The sequence below is a fragment of the Toxorhynchites rutilus genome, chromosome 1 (assembly GCF_029784135.1).
Source record: "Toxorhynchites rutilus septentrionalis strain SRP chromosome 1, ASM2978413v1, whole genome shotgun sequence".
Classification (NCBI taxonomy): domain Eukaryota; kingdom Metazoa; phylum Arthropoda; class Insecta; order Diptera; family Culicidae; genus Toxorhynchites; species Toxorhynchites rutilus.
This window is the reverse complement of record NC_073744.1, coordinates 164608892-164633609: the sequence shown is the minus strand read 5'-3', so window position 1 is coordinate 164633609 and position 24718 is coordinate 164608892. Positions and strand designations below refer to the sequence as shown.

Genomic DNA, 24718 nt, shown 5'->3' with positions numbered 1-24718 from the left:
ATATATTAATGTTAGTGGCGTGGAATATTTATTGCATATAATGCATAAGATCATTACCGGACTATTCTTATTTGATTTCAGTCCCTTTTGTAACTGGATTAAACGGATCCATATATTAACTATTCGTCGATATATTCGTCGTTAGATCCATACGTTCAAAAGCAAAATGCAAATGTTTGACTTTCGTATAGTTATTCGCCAAATATAATGGTCATACATATGCACACTTGTGAAAGAATTTCACTTGTGGAATAATTGTAAACAGTAAACTATAAACTAATCGGTGGCTTATGGTAATTTTTAACAGTTACAATTTCGGGGATATTTTTTTTTTATTTCGACAAGAAAACAAGAAAAAGAAAAGGAAGTTTCTAGAAATCCTTTTATATCATCTTTTCATGCCCCATCTAAAAAAAGGCAAAAAAAAATATTTTAATATTTTTTTTCTGAAATAACAATAAATTATCTGTATTTTGATGCTAAAGCTTGTGTTGTTACTTTAACCAATCCCGAAATACAACTGTATTGTGATTCCGGATTCTAAATGAATCAAACTTCAATCAACAGAACGAACGGAAGCATCATGAGAAAAGTTAGCTTCGTCTTCTTATTGATTTTATTCATCAACCTTACTCAAACAGCAATACAATGAAGTAATATAAGCTACGTTTCAGAGATCTTTATTATGCTTCGATATAACGTACAATTCGATACAACGTACAATTTTGAAAGTGAAATGTACGTTATATCGAAGTTACCCTGTATATATATATATATAGTAGATCTATCTATATATATAAAAATGGAGTGATGTCTGTCTGTCTGTCTGATTCTTATAGACTCGGAAACTACTGAACCGATCGACATGAAAATTAGTATGTAGGGGTTTTTGGGGCCGAGGAAGGTTTTCGTGATATTTTGAGACCCCTCCCCCTCTCTAAGGGGGGGCTGCCATACAAATGAAACACAAATTTCTGCATTACTCGGAAATTAACCAAGCAAACGAAACCAAAGTTGGCATGTGAAAGTTTTAGGGTGCAATAAATGTTTCTATGATGGTTAGACAGTCCTTCCCCCGTTCAAAGGGGGGGCTGCCATACAAATGAAACACAAATTTCTGCATTACTCGAGAATTAATCAAGAAAATGAAACCAAATTTGGCATGTAGAGGTTTTAGGATGCAATAAATGTTTCTATGGTGTTAAGATACTCCTTCCCCCTCTCTTAGAGGGGGCTGCCGTACAAATAAAAACACAAATTTTTGCATTACCCGAGAATTAATCAAGCAAATTAAACCAAATTAGGCATATGGAAACTTTAGGGTGCAATGAATGTTTCTATGGTGGTTAGATACCCCTCCCCCCTCTCTTAGGGGTGGCTGCCATACAAATAAAACACAAATTTCTGCATTACTCGAGAATTAATCAAGTAAATGGGCGGGACGAAGTTTGCCGGGTTAGCTAGTATCATATATAGTAGAAGAGTCAATGTTTCGTGGCGAATGCCCATATAGTTGGAAGAAATCTGTTGTCATACCGATTCCAAAAAATCCAAAATCATCCAAACCAGGAGACCGTAGGCCAGTTAATATGTTACCACTGTACGAAAAGATTCTAGAAATTGTTGTCAAAGATCAATTTTTGGATCATATAACAGAAAATGGGATACTGGTAGATGAACAGTCAGGGTTTAGAAAAAATCCCTCTTGTGAAACGGCTCTCAATTTTTTGCTCTTGAAGTGGTAACAGACTATAGAGGCGAATAATGTAGTACTGGGTGTTTTTATTGATTTGAAACGAGCTTTTGAAACAACAGTTCGACATATGTTACTAAACTTGCTTTCCAATTATAATGTAACTGGACGTGTATTGAACTGGTTTGGAAGTTACCTGGAAGGGCGAATACAAATCACTATAGGGACAGTAAATCATCGGCGGTACCAATGAATCTGGGTGTGCCTCAAAGAAGTGTTCTGGAGCCGCTGCTTTTCTTGCTTTATATCAATGACATTAAACAGGTGTTAAATGGCAGTGACGTAAACTTATTTGCTGACGACACTGTTATATTCGTTGTAGCTGACACATTGCAAGATCGCTACATAAAGTTGAACCATGAACTGCTAAACTTAGGCGATTGGTTGAAATGGAAGAAACTTAAGTTAAACATAAACAAAACGAAGTACAGTATCCACACGAAATCTTGACAGCGAAGGTCTTAATATAACTATTGATGGGCAAACGGTGGAAAGAGCATCATCGATTAAATATCTTGGCTTTATTCTTGACGAAACGCTGCACTTCAACGAACATATAAACTATACTATAAAGAAAGCAGCTCAAAAATTTGGAGTGCTTTGTAGAATTAATCGATTCTTGACCCTTGGAAGTAAAATCATGATCTATAAAGCACTTATTGCTCCACATTTTAATTATTGTGCATCTGTGCTACTTTTTGCAAATAAGAGGCAAATGCAAAGAATGCAAATTGTGCAAAACAAGGTGATGCGCTTTATATTGAGATTTGATCGACAAGATTTATGATCGAATGCCTGCAATGGATGTCAATGAGTCAGTGTATTAAGTACTGCACGCTTACGTTCATATAAAAGATGACTAAGAATCAAATAAAAGCGTTCCAAGAGGTTCAATGTGGAAACCCGAGTGAAGCTAGGAATAGCTCAACCGGAATATTCGTAATTTCTTCTTTTCAACAGATAGTTAAAACGAGATTTTCTGTGTTATGGCGGATCTCATTGCAGATTTTAGGTTGACACGTTTATACTCCAGGTTGGATGTAGGGCCTGAAGTATCGGTTGGAATTAGGCTTAGGTTTGCTCAGCTGTCTGGTCTCGAAAACGATTAACAGACCGTTGTCGGGTATCCAGTGAAGCGGGAATTTCTTTGTAAATTCAAGGCTAATACTGACATAGGTATTGGGTTCAATTCCTGATCGGTCAAGGATTTTTTCGGGTTGGAAACTTTCTTGACATGCCTTGGGGTATCAGCTAGAATTAGGCTTGGGTTTGCTCAGCTGCTTGAACTCGGAAACGATAGCATCGTAGCCGGGTATCAGATAAATCGGGAATTCCAAGAAAACAATCTTGGAGAAAGGTTTAGCACATTCATACCAAAACCAATGAAGCCAAGATTGAAAATTATTGGGATGAGTGATCGATATTCCTCTGATGTTTTCATTGATTATTTGAAGAGTCAAAATGAAAACATTTCGATGAAAGATGTTAAAGTTGTTGTAGAATATGAAATTCCACGCTTGAAGTATAACAAATATAATACAATCATTGAAGTTGACCATGATACTTACGTCAACCTGATGACTGCTCAAAAAGTATGCATCGGGTGGGATAGATGTAACGTGGTTGAGTCCTTTCATATTTTACGTTGTTTCAAATGTGGAGAATACGGACATAAAAGTAAAGTTTGCAACAAAGAACAAATATGTTCTAGATGTACTGAGAAACATAAAACATCTCAGTGCTCATCAACCGAATGGAAATGCATCAATTGTTGTAAAGTAAATAAAGAACAAAAATTGAATTTGGATGAAAATCATCCAGCTTACAGTACACAGTGTCCTGTGTATCGGAGACTATTGGAGAAGAAAAAAAGCAACATTTTTCAAACAACTAAATAGCAATTTAGGAAAAGTACACGTGAAAGTAAGTTGGCAATAATCTATTTGAATATAGCTGGGCTTTGTACAAATTACGCAGAAATGCGATTACTTGTAGAAAACGTGCGTCCTCAGATGGTTTTTCTTTTTGAAACTCACATAGTTAATGAAGAATCATTTGACCAGTACAACATACCGGGTTACAAAGTTGTTTTTTTGTTTGTCGCACTCTAAACACACAGGAGGTGTTGCAATTTATGCAAAAGAATCAGTTAGATTCAACATTCGGTTAAACGAATCTGTTGAAAATAATTGGTTCTTGGCTGTTTCAGTTGAAAGAGGCATGCAGATGGGAAATTATGGAATTGTATATCATTCCCCTAGTTCCAGTGACCAGCGTTTTATTGAAATTTTGGAGAACTGGTGGGAAAATGTCGTTGATTGCAGTAAGTTAAATGAAATTGCTGGTGATTTTAACATTGATTGGCTTAATGTACGAAATTCGAATCAGTGGAAACAATTATCGCATTATTTTAACTTAAAACAAACGGTTATCGAAGCTACTAGAATTTCTAAACATAGTAGAACTTTAATTGATCACCTCTTTTCAAATTTTGCTACTACTCATTCTTCGACAGAGGCCAAATTCAAAATATCTGACCATGAGACAATTTTTGTTAACATTGAGAATGGACAGAAGGACTGTGATAGAAACAAAGTAAAGATCAAATGCTGGAAACAATATTCTCGGGAAGCTATGTCTCAACTTGTGTCGGCAAGCCTGGATTTTGAAGCAACTACTGGACATCTGGATGATAAAGCAGCTGTTCTAACTAATACTTTGAAAGAGTGTACGAACAAATTAGTAATTGAAAAATATATTGATTTAAGTAATTCGAACAGCTGGTACTCTTTGGATCTGCTGCGCCTCAAACGCAAAAGAGACAAAAAATACAGAATGTTTGTAAGAACTAATTTAGAAAATGATTGGAATATGTACACTTTGGCGCGAAACATATATTCACAGGCCTTGAAAAAGACTAGATGTGAATATATACAGAGGAAAATCGATGAACATTAAAATAATAGCAAAGGACTATGGAAAATATTGAAAACATTATTAAATTCTAAAAATAGTATACCGCGTTCCATAGTTTTGGAGGGTCAGAAGAACAGCCAGACCAAATTATTGCAGATAAATTTAACAGTTATTTAGTTAATAGTGTTCTACTGATCAACCAAAGCATTGAGTTGGTGAGTGAACCTGTCGAAATAATACAGCCGACTATTATCAATTGCAGACTAGATTGTTTTTCACCTATCACTTTTGCGGATTTGAAAGGTATTTGTTTTTCATTGAAAAAAACGGCTGGTACTGATAATGTCAACGCAAAAGTGATTCAAGATTGTTTTCATGTCATTGGACACGATCTGCTCGACCTAACAAATGAATCTCTACGATCTGGGCACGTGCCAAAGGTTTGGAAGGAATCCCTTGTGATTCCAATCCCCAAAGTTAATGGGACGGATAAAGCCGAAGAGTACCGCCCTATCAACATGTTGCACATATTAGAAAAACTGTTAGAACTTGTTGTGAAAGGTCAGCTGATTCATTTAATAGATAACAACAATTTGCTAACAACTAAATAGTTAGCATAGTTTTCTGTTCATATCGAACAGTTGGCCGATTTTTTTTAATATGGCTGAGGGCGGAAAGGACCCCCCGTTGACGCAATTGAATATTTCTGATACCGAACCTCCTCCTGAAGAGCAGGAGGATGAAGCAGAAATTGAGGTAGAAAATTCTGTTTACGAAGTTGATAGTTCCGAAGATGAGGAAATCGACGAGAAACAGGATTTTCGTCCTAAAGAATACCCTGAAGGCTCCAAAGGCCCATTCATTGTGTACTTTAGACGAAAATCCAAACCTCTCAATGTCATTCGCATCTCGAAGGAACTAACTCAACATTTTTCTGACGTTACCGAAATTACACGGATGGGGCCAGACAAACTACGAGTTGTCGTCTCAAGCAGGACCCAAGCGAACAAAATAACGCGCTGCGACCTCTTTGCGATTGAGTATCGTGTATACGTACCCTGTTGCAACGTCGAAATAGACGGCGTAATAACCGAAAAGGGTTTGACCCGAAAAGAGATAATTGATGGTGTCGGTCGCTTCAAGAACTCCACACTAAAAACTGTGAAGATTCTTGCATGCGATCGACTGAAATCTGTGTCACATAAAAATGACAAAAGAATTCTCAATCGGACAAACTCTTTTCGTGTGACTTTTGAGGGTTCCGCCCTTCCAAATTACGTTGCAATAGGGGCACTTCGTTTACCTGTTCGATTGTTTGTACCCCGGGTAATGAAATGCAACAAATGTATGCAACTCGGTCACACGGCCGCCTATTGTTGCAATAAAAAACGTTGCGCAGATTGTGGAGAGAGCCATGATGAGAATCCTTGCGCGAAAGAGCACAAGTGTCTTCATTGCGGCGGGACTCCTCATGATCTTATTCAATGCCCGGTGTACAAACAACGAGGGGAAAAACTCAAGCGTTCCTTAAAGGAACGTTCCAAGCGGACTTTTGCAGAAATGCTTAAGAGTTCCGTGCCAACGACACAGGACAATCCCTACTCCATTCTGCAGAACGACGAGCCTGTTGCTGACGCTCCCAATGCCGGATGTTCCGGTACATCAGGAAAAGAAAAATTACTTCTTTTCCATCACTCCCCAGAAAGAATACCGAAACTTCCCAAGTTGGAATGAAGCCTCGAACTGAACGTGCTGAGAATAGGCCGAAGCAAGTACCTCCCGGTTTACGTGGTCATGCTACCAACCAGGGGTCCTCAGCACTTCCCGGAACAACAACGAACACGTCTGTTCCATTTTCGCGGTCGAAGCAACAGCCACTACCTGGCCTGCTTGCGCTTTCAGACCTTGTGGATAACATTTTAAATGCTTTAAATATAAATGATCCTCTTAAAAGCATAGTATTATGTTTGCTTCCGGTTGTGAGAACATTTTTGAAAGAAAAATGTGGCTTTTTAGCAGCGTTCATTTCCCTCGATGCCTAATTCAGCACAAGAGGTCAAGGATTTGACCACTGTCATACAGTGGAATTGCAGAAGCATCATCCCTAAACTAGACCAATTTAAATTTTTAGTTCACAGTTCTAACTGTGATGTATTTTCTCTCTGTGAAACATGGCTTTGTTCAGCCGACGAGCTGAATTTTCACGATTTCAACATTATTCGCCTAGATCGTAACGACTCGTTTGGTGGCGTACTATTGGGGATCAAAAAACGTCACTCCTTCTATAGAGTCACTATCCCATCGATTACAGGCATTGAAGTTGTCGCTTGCCAGATACAAATCAATGGCAAAGAACTCTGCATTGCTTCGATATATATTCCTCCCAGGACTACGGTAGGCCGCCATCAGTTCTTTGATATTATCGAGGCATTGCCGGAGCCGCGGTTAATCTTAGGTGACTTCAACTCCCATGGAACAGCATGGGGGTCACTCTACGATGACAACCGTGCCACGTTGATTTATGATCTGTGCGACAACTTCAACATGACAGTTTTAAATACTGGGGAAGCAACTAGGATAGCCAACCCTCCTGCACGGGCAAGCATGCTAGACATATCTCTCTGCTCTTCTTCATTATCCCTGGATTGCACATGGAAGGTAATCCAAGATCCCCACGGTAGTGATCACCTACCAATAATTTTATCGATCGCCAATGAATCAAAATCTAGTGAGTCAGTCGATATTGCGTATGACCTCACGAAGAATATTGACTGGAGAAAATTTGCAGAATTAATATCTGAAGCAATCATTTCGATGCATGAACTTCCTCCCCTTGAAGAGTATAATTTTATATCAAGTTTGATTTACGATAGCGCACTTCAAGCTCAAAAGAAACGTGTACCGGCTACCACTTTCCGACGTCGTCCTCCATCACTTTGGTGGGACAAGGAATGTTCAAAGGTCTACCTTGAAAAATCATCCGCTTTCAAAAAATTCAGGAAAACTGGATTAGTGGAATGGTTTCGAAAGTACCAAGCTCTAGAAGCCAAACTAAAAGGTCTGATTAAAGCAAAAAAGCGTGGATATTGGCGGAAATTCGTCAATGGTTTGTCAAGGGAGACCGCTATGAGTACTCTTTGGAATACGGCTAGGAGAATGCGTGGCTGGAACCATACCAATGAAAGCGAGGAATACTCTGACCGTTGAATTTTCAAATTTGCAAGGAAGGTTTGTCCCGATTCTGTTCCTGCACAAAGCGTCGTACGCGATATTCCGCTCCAATGCGATTATGAGAATTTTTCGATGGTAGAATTCTCAATTGCCCTCCTCTCATGTAACAATTCAGCTCCTGGGTCGGAAAGATTAAATTCAACTTGTTGAAAAATCTTCCCGACTTGGCAAAACAGCGTTTGCTGAACTTGTTCAACAAGTTTCTGGAGCTGAATATTGTCCCGCATGACTGGAGACAAGTGAGAGTGATAGCCATACGAAAACCCAACAAGCCGGCTTGCGATCACAACTCGTATAGTTATCCTGTAAAGGGACGAACGATTGTCTCGCGCTGCTATCTTCTGAAATCCAAATCGCATTTGCTCGTAAAGAACAAATGGCTTCCGTTTTTCTCGATATCAAAGGGGCATTTGATTCAGTTTCCATGGAAATTCTCTCAGAGAAGCTTCATAATCGTGGACTTTCACCAATTCTGAATAATTTCCTGTACAATTTACTGTCAGAAAAGCACATGAATTTCTCTCATGGCAACTCAAAATCTTCTCGTTACAGTTTTATGGGCCTACCACAAGGCTCCTGCCTAAGCCCCCTCTTGTACAGTTTTTACGTCAATGATATGGATGATTGTCTAACTAGAGACTGCACGCTGAGACAACTTGCAGACGATGGAGTTATTTCCATCACGGGTACTAATCCCGTCGCTCTGCAAAAGTCGTTGCAAGATACCATGAACAATCTGTTCACGTGGGCCCTCAAGCTGGGTATCGAATTCTCTACGGAGAAAACTGAAATGGTCGTTTTTTCTAGGAAGCACGAACCCTCCCAATTCCAGCTTCACCTATCCGGCAAAACGATCCAACACTCTATGTTTTTCAAATACCTGGGTGTATATTTTGATTCTAAGTGTACCTGGGGGAGACACATTGCGTATTTGAAACAGAAATGCCAGCAAAGAATCAATTTTCTCCAAACAATTACCGGAACATGGTGGGGTGCCCATCCAGGAGACCTCATTCAGTTGTACAAAACAACGATATTGTCAGTGTTAGAATATGGCAGTTTTTGCTTCCGATCAGCTGCCAGGATTCATATTCTCAAGCTGGAGAGAATACAATATCGTTGCTTGCGTATAGCCATGGGGTGTTTGCATTCGACACATACGATGAGTCTCGAAGTCTTGGCAGGAGTACCCCCGCTTACTCTTCGGTTCACAGAATTATCCTACAGATTTCTCATCCGTTGCAAGATCATGAATCCATTGGTGATTGATAACTTCGAAAATCTACTCCAGCTGACTCCTCAGTCAAGTTTTATGTCTTTATACCATGAGTACCTTACCCACGACGTGCACCCTTCACCAGGCATCTCCAACCAAGTTTGCTTCCCATACTTTTGCAGTTCCTCTGTCATTTTTGATCTGTCCATGCGACAAAAAATCCATGGAATCCCAGATCATCTACGCTCAAATTCTATTCCGCCGATATTTTCGGCAGAATATGGGGGTAAAGTTAGATCTGATAAAATGTTCTTTACTGACGGTTCATACATAAACGGGTCCACTGGCTTCGGCATCTTCAATGAAAATTCCAGTGCCTCTTTCAAACTCTAAGATCCTTGTTCCGTGTATGTCGCAGAAATGGGTGCGATATACTATGCTCTAGGGATCATTGAAACACTGCCCATCGACCATTATTTTATTTTTTCAGACAGTCTCAGCTCAATAGAGGCAATCCGCTCAATGAAAGTTGATAAACGCTCATCTTATTTCCTAACAAGAATAAGACATCTATTGAGTGTTTTGGTCGAAAAATTATTCAAGATTACCTTAGCATGGGTTTCCTCTCATTGTTCGATTCCGGGGAATGAGAAAGCGGACTCGCTAGCTAAGGTGGGCGCTTCAGAAGGCACACTTTTTGAAAGGCAAATTGCTTATAACGAATTTTTTCACATTCCTCGTCAGGACACACTCGTTAGTTGGCAGCGCATGTGGAGTGAAGATGAGTTCGGTCGTTGGTTACACACGATTATCCCTAAGGTCTCGACGAGTGCATGGTTTAAGGGATTGAATGTAGGTCGTGATTTCATTCGCGTGATATCTCGGCTTATGTCCAATCACTACAACCTAAACGCGCATCTCTATCGCATTGGGCTCGCAGCAAACAATCTTTGTGATTGTGGCGATGGCTACCACGACATCGAGCATGTTGTCTGGTCGTGTATCCGGTTCCATGCTGCTCGCTCTCAGCTCTCTAGAGCACTGAGAGCAAAAGGCAGACAATCGGATATCCCCGTCCGGGATATCTTAGGTAGCCGGGATCCTGATCTTCTGCTTCATCTATACCTGTTCCTCAGAAACGCCGATGTCAACGTTTAATGATGTTTCCTTCGTTGTGTCCCCGTTTCATATCCCTCCTAGCGATCGATAAACTTTTACTTAGTCGCAGCAATACATACACACACTCTTTACAGATGCACGGGCCAAAGGTTGTGCAGTCCACTGATCATTCAACAAGAGCCAAAGGTTGTACCGCTCATGACAACTCTACACGAACTGATGATTGCGCCGGCTAGTGACCATTCTATCCTGGATTCCTCGAGTCGAGAAAGACGCACCACGCTAGATATGGGGTACAGACTAGGGAGTGTTGCTGATTAATGGTCAGCTGCATCCCAATAGGAAGTAGCCCGTGTCGGGCACACGTATAGAGCATCGAAGACTGCAACATACCAATTATGAGAACACTTGTAATACTAACCTCGAGCCAACCGCGAGTAATCGGTTACATATTACTAACATAGTTGTAAGACAAAATATGTCAAAATATTGGACTCCCGGCCCCGTCAGGCTAACGCCACATGTGCCTTAATAAAAAATATATTTTGGGGAAAAAAAAAAAAAAAAAAACAATTTGCTAATACCAGAACAGTCGGGATATCGAGAGGGACACTCTTGTGAAACCGCTCTGAATCTGGTGTTAGCAAAATGGAAAGGCGAGGCGAAAGAGACTATATTTGCGGTATTTCTGGATCTTAAACGCGCTTTTGAAACAATTTCTAGGCCCTTATTGTTACAAACATTGGAGCGCAATGGAATTGTAGGAATGTCGTACAAATGGTTCGAAAGCTATTTGTGCGACAGGACTCAAAAGACTCGTTTTAATGATTCTTTTTCCGATCCCATCGGCAACTCACTCGGGGTGCCGCAGGGAAGTGTCTTAGGGCCCATTTTGTTTATTTTATATATAAATATGATCTGCGACGGGTTTTACGATATTGTGACATTAATTTGTTCGCGGATGATACTGTCCATACTGTTCATCGCAGCTAAGAATATAAAAGAAACCGAGGAACACATAAACGAAGATTTGCATTCTCTGGCTCAGTGGCTTAAATTCAAACAATTGAAATTGAATGTTGGCAAAACAAAATACATGCTAATTTCTTCAGCAAACTCCAGTATTGACGTAAATTTTGAATAGATGGTGAGACATTAGAACGCGTGAATGAAATCGAATACATAGGAGTTATCATTGATGACAATTTAACATTCAAGTCTCACATTAATAATGTCATCAAGAAGTACGGCGTTTTGTGTCGTTTGAAAAAAGAACTGAAGGTGAACAGTAAAATTAAATTGTATAAATCATTGATCTCACCGCACATAGACTTTTGCTCGTCGATCCTATTCCTTGCAAACAATACACAATTAACGAGATTGCAGCGTTTACAAAATAAAATTATGCGTTTGATTTTAAGATGTAGTAGATACACTTCCTCTAATTTGATGTTGGACGCGCTACAGTGGCTATCTGTGAAGCAAAGAATTTATTATTTGACAATGGTGTTCATCTTTAAAATTTTAAACGGTATGCTGCCTCGATATTTGTGTGATCGAATTGAAAGAGGAAGTGATGTTCATAGATACAATACAAGAAACGCGAATGATGCAAGAACACCAAACTTTATGTTTAGTAGGTCACAGAATTCGTTGTTGTATAAAGGTATAAATTTTTTCAATTCGATGCCCAGAGAAATAAAACGTGCGGCAACAATGGCAGAGTTTAAGAAAATGTGTATTTCACACGTAAAATCTGTTTTGTAAACAGGTTTCCATAAAATTTTTGCTCAATAACTTATTTATGTTTATAATTGATTGACATTTACAAAATTCATTTACAGGTAAAACTACCATGTTCGTACTGATGATGATGAGGTTTTTTTATTCTTTGTTGTTAATGTATATTGTAAAAAATAATAACGAGCGTTGTCTACGAAAGTTTGAGCCTCGCTCGCGTTTGGTAGGTCTGGACTATGTTAATAGTGAACACTGGCAGAATACTGATACACAATGAAATTTTATATGGGGTCTGAAGCGGAAACTGGAATGGGGATAGCTCATTCAGAATTGTCGTAAACTATCTTATCATAAGATGGTTATATCGAGTATTTCTGAATAGTGGCAGATCTCTAATATGTTCTTAGTTGACACTTTTAGATATTAGGTTAAATTCCCAATCAGTCAAGGATCTTCTCGGGTTGGAAATTTTCTTGACAGGCCTTGTGAAAGCTTTGGATCTGAAGTTGAGACTATGATTATGTCAATGTCGATACGGATAGAAACATTGTTTTTTGACAGTTTTCGCCAATTTATAATGTTTGATTAATAGAAGTTCATGCCTGCAACAGAGTCAGTTCGTTTTTGTTTTTGCTTTATAATGCTGGTCTCTTAAATTTTATGCAAACATACATTACTATCTATAAGATAAATCGACCTGTTCAAACCTTTGTAGGGGTATGAGGTGGGTCATCATCATCATCATTTCATCATCATCATTTATCATTGTAAATTCTTGGTTAATACTGACATAGGTATTGGGTTCAATTCCCGATCGGTCTAGGGTCTTCCCGGGTTGGAAATTCTCTCGACATGCAATGGAATAAATACGATCAGATAATGGCTTATATTGTTCTTTCGATTAGTAATCTATGTCTGCGACATAACCAGTCCGTTTTCATTTCTATTTAATTTGCCTACTGGTTAGTTGATGAATAATGTAAATACCGTAATATAATTATTATCACTAAGATAACCCGTCCCGCTCAAACCTTTGTAGGGGAATGAGGTGGGACCATCATCATTTAGAGAAAAAAAGGTTTTCGACGGGGTTCAAATCCGGAGAACTGGCTGACCAATCATAAACTTCGATATTTCTATCAGAAAATCACGCTTTTGTCAGTTTTGTGTTGTGGATTGCAGCATGGTCTTGCTGGAAGACAAAATCAGATGACATAGGAAAACTTTGATCTCACTACCAAACGAACCCACTTTGAGCACAACTTAGACTATTTTGAAAACCATAACAAACACCTGTCAAATGAGGACCAGGGTGAACTTATTACAGGGTGGTGTTATTTATATTTTGCACTAATTTTTAGGAAATGTTGGAATTAAATGTAAACAGTCCACAGAATAACCATCATAATGTTGGCAAAAGACAGGGCGGAAGTAAGCTGTGATGCAAAATCAGATATTTATACAGGGAATTTTGAATGAAATCGCCAAAAAACGCAGTGGTGCTATTTTTATTTCGCTCAGTGTATCATCATCAGCAGTGAGATAATAGTGGTTGCGCACAAACAAAGCAAAAAAACGACAATCACACCGCTCACCTTTCTGTTCTCCGCTGGCATGCTGGAAGTCCTCATGCGCTGTCTGGAGTCAGTCATCGGTGGCGCACCGCCAGGTGGTACCGGCGTCCGGCTTCCATCCCTTCCACCGCAAACGATGGCCGTGGAGCTGATACTAACGGTGCGATGCGCCGCCGGGTGTCCCGACGACGAGTGTTGCTGCTGCTGTTGTTGATTGTGAAAGTTGCCGTCATTCTCTTCGTTCTGATAGCGCCCGGCTTTGTTTTGTGGGGGTGCCACGGTAACGTTGGCTGACCCATCGCTGCAGTGTTTCATCAGCCGGAAGGTGGCCGACGGAGACGAGGGTAGATTAGAACCGCCACCACCGTCCCGGGTGGCGCTCAGGTTGAAAGTTTGCTGCTGCAGTTTGGTGCCTCTATTGTTATTGTTGTGAGAATCTGACACTCCTGAGGTGTCGCTCGGGTCGGCTCCTGCGGTGCCGCTGCTGGTTCCCGTTGCAGTGCCGCCGCTGACGCTCTCCACCAGTGTCGACATTGTTGATGTCGACGAAGCCAGGGTACTGCCCTTTGAGCTGGCTGTAAGTGGGGCAAACATATCGCGCGGTTCAAATCTGGAAGGAAAGAGGATTGTTGAGGTTGTGTATTTTTGATGTTATCTGACGTGGTTTTATATCTTTGTTTTTTTTTTGGAAACATTCTGATAACATTCAGCGAAGCTATTGAGAGGAGAGTCGATCTCCATTTTTCATCTTCGAAGATTACGTGTAATAGTTTACACTTTTCCAAACGAATTTCAATATCTAATGTACTTGTTCACGAAATATTAGGCTGTCAAAAAAGTCCTGCGGTATTTCCGCGAGGTGTCGTTGTAAGCGCGTAGCTCTAGTTGTATTCATTGTATCGAGTCATACTATAGCTTGTTGGAAAGGTATTTTTGCGCGCTAGAATATAGTCCTTGACAGTGTTTTGTTTGGTTAAGTCGTTCGTGAGTTATAGTGTCGCAAGTATTGAGCAAAATAAAGAGAAAATCCGACATATTTTACAGTACTACTATGACAAAGGCAAAAATGCATCTCAAGCTGCCAATAAAATTTGTGCAGTTTATGGACCCGATACAGTTTCCATTTCCACCGCACAACGATGGTTTCAACGTTTTCGTTCTGGTGTAGAGGTCGTCGAAGATGCGCCACGCTCCGGAAGGCCTGAAAATTGCGACAAAATCGCTGAATTAGCCGAGAAAGACCGGCATAGTAGCAGCCGTAGCATCGGCCAAGAGCTGGGGATAAGTCATCAAACCGTTATTAACTATTTGAAGAAGCTTGGATTCACAAAGAAGCTCGATGTATGGGTACCACACACGTTGACGCAAAAAAACATCTTTGACCGTATCGACGCATGTGAATCGCTGCTGAATCGCAACAAAATCGACCCGTTTCTGAAGCGGATGGTGACTGGCGATGAAAAGTGGGTGAAGCGATGAAAAGCGACAACGTGAAGCGCAAACGGTCGTGGTCGAAGACCGCTGAAGCGGCTCAGACGGTGGCCAAGTCCTCATTAACGGCCAGGAAGGTTCTGCTGTGTGTTTGGTGGGATTATCAAGGAATAATCTATTGGGAGCTGCTTCCCTAAGGCCAAACGCTCAATTTGGACCTGTACTGCCAACAACAAGTCATCGAACAAAACGGCGCATATTTGACTTAAAACAGATGATTGTAACTAATTTTATGAACAAATGAAAATTCAAAAAAAAATACCGCAGGACTTTTTTGACAGCCTAATAATACGCAGTTTAAACGGATAAGAGAGAACGGTACTCGGTGTAAACAAAAGGTTGTTAGCGTGGAAAGATAAGAGGATCTCTTTCAAGGGAAATGAATTCCAACCGCAAAGGGTTAAACACGTGTCAAACTTCTTCTAAACTGCATATCTTTGTGCTGCTACATTTGTAAAAAGAAAATACAAACGGAAAGCATTGGCAATTCGGTGAAGAGCCACAACTTCTGATGGTACCTCAAATGGAGTTAAAGATTTCGGTCCAGTGCACCTTAGGGGCTGTCCACATACCACGTGGACAACCTTAGGGAGAGGGGGAAGAGCAGGGTTTACGAAAATGTCCACGCTTGTCCACGGTGAGGGGGGAGGGGGTATACATTACATCCACGTGGACACTAATAAATATTTTGAAAAACAAATATATATCTGTATTCAACAATATATGAAAAATATTCTGCATTGCAAGATAATTTATCCGTATTCCTGCTGTCTGTACTGCGCGGTGGAAATTCCATATTTCTTCATATCGTTGAAATTCTTTGCTGAAATTTGTATTCAGAGAGTATCGCACATGAGCTGAGAGCGATCGATTTATTTTCATTGATTTTAAAGAATCTTGCGTTATCATTATCGATCAGAATTGGGACGCTATTATCGGCAGGATTCAGATGCCACCGAAGCATGTTGGAATGTTGTAATATTAAAAATAAACGACATTGTTCTCGGTGTTTCGATACAGTTTCCGCTCTCAATGTAAAAACCGCTTTGTTTAAGTTATTCAAGAACTCGAACAACAAATTCATTCACGGGGACCTATCTTTAGAGAAGTCTTCCTAGCAGCGATGCTCTTCTTCGTTGAATTGTAATATTTTCTGGAATACGCTTCTAGTTATTGGGTAGTCCAGCAAGTTTGTGTGTGCAACTGATGATAATCGAATCGAGACGCTGATGAAGAATAATCCTCGGTATGCGACACATCAATTAGTAGGTTCCTTACAAGTATCTATGTTCATGAGCACCTGGTGAAACTTGAATACGAAACGCTAAAATGTATGAGTTCTACACCCGTTTTTATCTCCATCAACAACTCGCTTCATAAATGCAATGAAAACTCGCAGTTTGAAGCAGATAGTGTCAGGCGAAGAAAAATATTTTCCTTGACAACAATGTTGAGCGAAAACAAAATCTTTGAGGTGAGCGAAATCAACCATCATTAGATATCTCCAAAGCCGATCTTCACCTGCAGAAAGTCATTCTTTATGTCCAGTGAGATAGGAAAAAAATTCTGCATTATAAGCTTCTACCAAACAGCCAATCGATAAATTTCAACGAGCACTATTCGTAACTGAACGAATCAAAATCGTCAATCGAGAACAAACGTTCAGAATTGGCTAAGGCGTCCTCTTCCAGAATAATGCCAAACTTCATGTTTCTTTGGAAGCCCGCCAAAAATTTTTAGAGTTTGACTAGGATGTGATAGTCTACTCGCTATCATCAGATATTGCATTTTTTGTTTGTCACTTGTTTAGACCCCCCAATAAAAAATATTGAAGGTCAAAAATTTCGACTCCCTAGCTACATTGGTTGCGAGTTCGCTAAGTAAGCGATCGATCGTGAGTTCAAAATTCAGGGTCCTCAATAGACCATCTTTGTGTTGTTACAGAATAACTACGTCCACGCAACAATTATCACCGATGGAGATCGATCCACGGTCGAAATGAGATCGATTCACCCATACAACTGCTCTGCTCTGCAAGAAACATCGGGCTGTTGTTCTATTAATAACACAACAATGATCATATCAACTGTCTCCGCTGTCCGGTGGTCTAAAGGGTCCCTTACACGATAAATAATAATGACATTACTTCATCAGAATGACAATAACAATGATCGTGTAAGGTTGACAAAATTGATATGAAGGGCAATAATGATGCGAATCCGGATTTTCTGATCTTGCTCCATCATCACTGTAATAGAGCAGGGACACTATCATTCGAGTTGTCTAGGATACTGTGCGACATCTTGTGTCAAAATCTATGTTTGTGACCAATTTACTCTCTATCAGATTAGTGGGCTCAAAGCAACATAGAGCAACATATTTGATGCGAAAAAAAAAGATTTTCATTTATACTTTTTGATTTTAAAAGTTTGTTTCTTCTACCTGAAAACCCGTTATCATTTTCGCTTCACAACGATGGAGCACGAAGCTATAAATGGTAATTCGCGATAGCGACGGTGCAGTGTCGACATCTTTTGCCCAAATGAGTGGGTGAAGCATACGAAGGTGAGTTACGGTGTCGAAATCTACGAAGGTATTGAATGGTAATGAATCAAGCATAAGCTATTGAGATTACTATTGAAAAATACAGTTTTAAATTGTGAATAGATCAATGAAAAGAATTTCAAAATGGTTTTCGAATGCTCATAACATATTGTTTTGAATCTTTTTCATCCATCATCGAAAGACATTATATTAACAGATCTAATTGTTGAAGTCATAATCAGAAAACATTATTAGGAACAACTTTCGTTCTAGATTTTTTCATTGTTTGCAGAAAACCTTTCAAATTATTGATGTGGATGTTTATTTGATACAATAAAATTGATTTTCATCGATAGTTTTCATTTCGAAAATGTGTATATTTCTCTTACGACTATGAAGGCTAGAGTTGCTGCATTCCTCGAAGCAATAAAAAAGGGTGGGTTATATCTAAGATATAACCGCAAGGTTGACGTGGGATTACCTTAGCTTAGCAATCATTTGTTTGTATTGATTAAATTCTTGATTGAATGAAATAATTTCCGAATTCAACTGAATTCAATATATTTGTAAGGTAAATTCATGCATTGTGAAAGATTATGTTCTTCGTTACAAGTAAATTCAATGACATCCTTTTACGTTTGGTATGATGCCTAAAATATGTAAACGGAAGAATTATCAAACAATTATTTTATTTTATCCCCGAAGTTTGCATCTCTCAAATGTATGTAATGTAAGTTTGTGCAAGTTTATTCGCCTCTAATGTCTGCACGATTTCCCAGGTTCCTAAGTTTAGAAGATCGCGTTTTTTTTATCCCATCTGTTTATTAGGCTCATTTGGCAACTCAGCTGTAACAGAGCCGAATTTATTCGTATACATTTTTATCTTAAGATAACTATTGTTGTATATTACACTGTAGCCATTTTTAGGCGTAATATTCCTATCCATCGATAAACATTTTGTTTTTGTTTTTATCTATTACACAGTAGCTGTTTAGGCCTAAGAGTATTCAAATTTTATCGATACACAACACATGCCGAGTATTCCACTTCTATCGATACACAGCGCATGCCGCCTTTTCGGCGTTAGAATATTCCTTTTGTTCGAATGTTCACAGTTGGACTGTTGATATAAGGCTTCCATTGTTGTGTTAGAATTAGCACCAATTACCGATACAGCAGATCGTAATGTGAGCGGTAAGGGACTGGGATTACCGACACATGATGATTGTTGCGTGGACGTAGTAGCTAGAATAACACACAAAGATGGTCAGTTGAGGGGCCCTGAGAGATGAGCTCATGATCGTTCGCTTGGTAGCGGACACGCAACCAAATCGTGTTAGAAAAACATATTCTAGTCTGCACGAAGGCAAGCGAGTACAAAAGTACTCGCCGTTTGCATTTACTTGCTAAGTCGATTTCCCCATGAAACATGGTTTTGGAGTCAGTCGGAACAAAAATACCCCCGACTTGCATGAATTTGCAATGCCGACTTCCTCTAGGCACCTTGGTTTTGAAATCTCTGTTAGGGAACACATTTCGGAGGGAACAAAAGTTCCCCATACTTTCGTATGTATGCAATGCCGATTTCTCCAACGCTGCTTGGTTTTGAAGTCTGTGTTAGAGAACATTTTTCGTGAGAACAAAAGTCCTCCTACTTTCATGTATTTGGAATGCCGATTTCCCAGAGGGTGCTTGGCTCTGATGTCTGTGTTGGGGAAACCGTAAATCGGGCCAATCAAAACGAAGCAGTTAGGGCATTTAGATAACGCTTAACATTCTACAGTTATTCAATTGTTTATCTAATGAAAAATAACATTTTATTAATTGTGATAGATGCGTAGAAAAAATTCCTATCAATCGATGCAAACATCTTCCCGATCTATTAAGAAATGTTATAAGCATTCGAAATATTTCATTTTTTGCTGTATGTTCTGTGTTTAGATTTTCATTTTACCCCCCATATATTCCGGTTAGACGTAGTCCCGCGTCATAAATTATCGTGTTGGGTTGAAGAATAATGATGATGCCGAATGGAGTATGTCTTGCTAGCATTGCCATTATTGATAATGTCGATGCTACTGATCGTGTAAGGACCGCTTAACTGGACAATGGAAGAAAAAATAGAATACTCTTAAGGGTCCCTTACACGATAAACAATAATGACATTACTTCATCAAAATGACAATAACAATGATCGTGTAAAGTTGACAAAATTGATACGACGGGCAATAATGATGCAGATCCGGATTTTCTGATCTCGCTCCATCACTTCTGTAATAGGACAGGGACACTATCGTTCGAGGTGTCTAGGATACTGTGCGACATCTTGTGTTAAAATCTATGTTTATGAGACAATGTACTTTCTATCAGGTTAGTGGGCTCGAAAACAAATTTAAATTCTTAAAATTTGAAAGAAAGTTATCACTTGCTTTTACTTGAATGCATAAAACACGTAGCAAAGAACCTTACTTAATCAGTTTTCTATATTTTTTCTGAAACTACTGCTAAAACTCATTATTATCAAATGAGCTTACTCCCAGATATAATTTTAGTTCAAGATTTTTTCACCTTTTGAGGAAAAACCTGTTACTCTATTACATAGAGCAACAAATGTGATCCGATGAGAATTATTTTCAGTTATATTTTTCGATTTTAAAAGTTTATTCACTCCATCGAAAATCCGTTATCATTTTCGCTTCGCAACGATTGGGCACAAAGCTTAAATTGTTAATTACCTATGTCGACATCTATTGGCCAAATACGTGCGTGAAGCATACGGATAAGATACGGTGTCGACATCTACGAAGGTATTGAATGGTAATGAATCAAGCATAAGCTATTGAGATTTCTATGAAAAAATATAGTTTTAAATTATTAATAGATCAATGAAAAGAATTCATCGGTAATCGGTAGTCATTCGTATCGGATGTATTTATTGATAGCTCCTGCGGTGGTTAGAACGAAAACGTCCATCATCGTTCTTTCTTAAGTCGAAGTGGTTTCTTTTGTTGTGGTCTTTTTTCTTTCGCATCAGACTGTGTTAGAACAATTGAGTTGGTGAATTGAGTTAGCCAGTGGTGCGTTCCGTACACGAAAGCGAAAACGCGCCCTGACTGCGTGCACCGGACCACATTCGTGAATAAGTGGAGTGCGCAAGCAAATCTAAGTCAACGAGAGGAGAAATTATTCCACAGCGAGCGCTGTCATCTTTTGTTCGTGCATCGGCATTGATTGCCCGTTCGACACCAATACACTGACGATAGTGTGGAGAGCGTGGTCAGCGGAAGCAGTCATTGAATCATACACACTGTGTGCAAATTTAGGTATAGTCATAAAAAATTAATTATAAGATAGTTTTTTTTTTCATTATTTTTATTTCATTATTATTTTCTATATATTATATACAAAAATCATAATTAGAATTAAAGTTCCACGTAATGGCAGAGGGTGGTGGGGAGTCTCCTTATATGGAGATCTCCGACATGGAAACAAGTGACTCCCCCTTATGTATGAAAAAGGAAACAGGAAGAGCACTCAAACGCGATAACTCTTCCGGGGACGAGTCAACTCACCCTACTAAGCCCCCCTCGAAAAAACTCGCAAGTCTCCCTCCCCAACTTTCCGATTCTCCCACTCTCCCTCCTCAGCCCTCCAATACTCCCACTCTCCCTCCCCCTTCCTCGGTTTCGCTTCCCCCTTCTGATATTACCGTTATAACTCAATCCTCGTCCTCGTCTTCTCCCTCTGTTGTCTCCGCTCCACGTATCAGAGTCTATCCAGAAGATGCACCTGGAACTGGCCCGTGGGTTGTTTTCTTCCGGCCAAAACCAAATGGAAAAGGCCTTAACGTGATTCAGATCATGAAAGATCTGTCCAGATACACTTCCGTAGAAGAAATTTTCAAGGTCAGACCGAACAAATTACGAGTTGTCGTGTCTGAACGGAAGGATGCAAACGAGATTGTTGCTGATAAGCATTTCATCCTCGAATATCGCGTATGGATTCCCTCCAATGACGTAGAAATCGGGGGGGGGGGGGGGTGTGATAACTGAAACGGGTCTGACGTGCGAAAAAATTAGAAGTGAAGGAGTTGGCAAGTTCAAGAAGCTCCCTTCGGCGGAAGTCATAATCTTGGACTGTCGCCAACTCGGTAAAGTCTCCCAAGAAAAGGAAATAACAAAATTCACGCCGTCCGACTCGTTTAGAGTAACTTTTGCTGGTTCCGCTCTCCCGGACTACGTTATGGTGGACAAATTGAGGCTACCGGTGCGACTCTTCGTGCCAAAGCCCATGACTTGCCAAAAATGCAAGTCAGTCGGCCACACTTCAGCTTATTGTGGCAACAAGGAGCGCTGTGCAACTTGCGGAGAGCAACATGTGGGCGAATCTTGCAGTGCGACTGAGCATAAGTGTCCATATTGTGGGGGGACTCCACATGTGCTCTCAGCTTGTGAAACTTACAAGAGTCGCTGGGAGAAACAGAAGCGCTCTTTAAAGGAACGCTCGAAGCGCACTTTTTGAAATTTTGAAGGGCGCTTCTCCACTGGCCCAACAACAACAATCAATATCGACACACAATACCTTTTCCACGTTGCCAGTTGACGAAATGGAAGCGGACACAGCTAGCGGGGGCACACCGTGTATTTTCAAAGGGAATCCCTGGCGCAAAAATGTGAATTTCAAGGACAAGTCCCCCCGGTGAAAACTCCTGTTAGCTTGCCTAAAAAATCGAGTGCAGCGGACAAGCCAAATCAGGTTCCTCCTGGCTTCCGTGGGAATAGTTCACCTTCGAACGACCCAGCACTCGAGGGGACATCAAAAACCCAAACTGTTCCTATTTGTCCGTCCAGCTCAACTTCCCAATCGGGATTTATAAAGTTGACTGACCTTTTGGATCAAATCTTCACGTGTTTTAATGTTTCCGACTCCATCAGAACCATTGTCATCTCAATGCTTCCAGTATTAAAGACAATTCTGCAACAATTGATGCAAACATGGCCCCTCCTTGCAATTATAATATCTCTTGATGTATAATTCAAATAGAGAGGTCGGAGATATCTCTGTTTTACAGTGGAATTGTCGTAGTCTTATCCCTGAATTAGATGCATTCAAATTTTTAATTCATAAGTTCAATTGTGATGTTTTTGCTCTGTCCGAAACTTGGCTTTCTTCGCGAGATGATCTCTCTTTCCACAATTTTAATATCATACGCTTGGACCGCGATGACAGATACGGAGGGGTACTATTGGGGATCAATAAGTGCCACTCATTTTTTCGAATTGACCTTCCACCTATTGGAGGGATCGAAGCTGTTGCTTGTCATGCAAACATCAGAGGCAAAGACCTCTGTATTGTCAGCTTGTATTGGCCTCCGAGAGCTGCGGTTAGCCGCAAGCAACTTGCTGACATGTGCTCACTCCTTCCTGAGCCACGATTGATCTTGGGAGACTTCAACTCTCACGGAACTGCCTGGGGGGAACAGTACGATGACAATCGTTCATTGTTGATATATGACCTTTGTAACAGCTTCAATATGACCGTTTTAAACACTGGGGAAACAACACGTGTACCTAAACCTCCTGCTAAGTCAAGTGCTCTTGACCTCTCGCTTTGCTCGAATTCACTATCGTTAGATTGCAAGTGGAATGTAATCCAGGACCCCAACGGTAGTGATCACTTGCCAATCAAAATTTCCATCACCATTGGGTCGAATTCTTCAGAATCTATAAACATGGCATATGACCTCACAAGACACATTGACTGGAAAAAATATGGCTCGAAACATGAGAAATCGCTCTTCATCGAATGAAAGCGAGGAATATTCACATCGATGGATTTTTAATTTTGCACGGAAGGTTTGTCCTGATTCCGCACCTGTGCAAGAAATTGTTCGAGGTATACCACAAGATAGGTACGATCTTGATTCCGAGTTTTCGATGGTAGAATTCTCTCTTTCATGCTTTCATGCTCCGGGATCGGATAGAATTAAGTTCAACTTGCTAAAAAAACCTCCCTGATGTGGCGAAACATCGCTTGTTGAACTTATTCAATCGGTTTCTGGAGCATAATATTGTTCCAGATGATTGGAGACAAGTGCGAGTTATAGCTATTAAAAAACTCGGAAAACCCGCGTCCGACTTCAATTCGTACCGCCCAATAGCAATGCTGTCTTGTATACGGAAATTGTTGGAGAAAATGATCTTGTTTCGCCTTGATCGATGGGTTGAAACGAATGGCATACTCTCAGATACACAATATGGGTTCCGCAGGGGCAAGGGGACGAATGATTGTCTTGCGTTGCTTTCTTCAGAAATTCAAATGGCTTACGCCGAAAAAAAATGGCTTCAGTATTCTTGGACATAAAGGGGGCCTTTGATTCTGTTTCAATAGAGGTTTTGTCAGACAAATTACACTCTCGGGGTCTGCCGCCTCTATTGAATAATATGTTATATAACTTGCTTTGTGAGAAACATTTGAACTTTTCTCACGGAGATTCGGCAGTAAGTCGGGTCTCTTACATGGGACTCCCCCAGGGCTCATGTTTAAGCCCCCTTTTGTACAACTTCTATGTAAGCGACATCGACAATTGCCTCACACAAAATTGCAGCCTAAGACAACTTGCAGATGATGGAGTGGTGTCTGTCGTAGGATCAAACGTATCCGACCTGCAAGGACCCTTACAAGATACTTTGAACAATTTTTCAACCTGGGCCATTGGGCTAGGGATCGAATTCTCCAAGGAGAAAACAGAGATGGTGGTTTTTTCTAGGAAGCATAGACCAGCAAAACCAAAGCTTCAACTTTTGGGTAAACCGATCACTCATGCTATGTCATTCAAGTATCTTGGGGTATGGTTCGACTACAAATGTACTTGGGGGCCCATATTAGGTATCTGAGTAAAATTGCCAACAAAGAATAAACTTTCTCCGTACAATTACCGGCACCTGGTGGGGAGCCCACCCAGAAGATCTTATAATGTTGTATCGAACAACTATTCTCTCAGTGATGGAGTATGGCAGTTTCTGTTTTCAATCAGCTGCCAAAACACACCTCATTAAACTCGAGCGAATTCAGTATCTTTGTCTCCGTATTGCGTTGGGATGTATGCCCTCAACGCATACCATGAGTCTCGAG

The 24718-nt window shown here is 40.1% G+C and overlaps 1 protein-coding gene across 1 annotated transcript in view; it reads right to left on the bottom strand.

Annotated features, from left to right (window-relative positions):
- LOC129763302 (serine-rich adhesin for platelets) overlaps window positions 1-24718 on the bottom strand; it is a 312933-nt gene that overhangs the window by 37478 nt on the left and 250737 nt on the right. The window contains exon 6 of the mRNA XM_055762235.1: window positions 13571-14159. Coding sequence (XP_055618210.1) covers window positions 13571-14159 — 589 coding nt within the window. The remainder of the gene's footprint in view (window positions 1-13570; window positions 14160-24718) is intronic.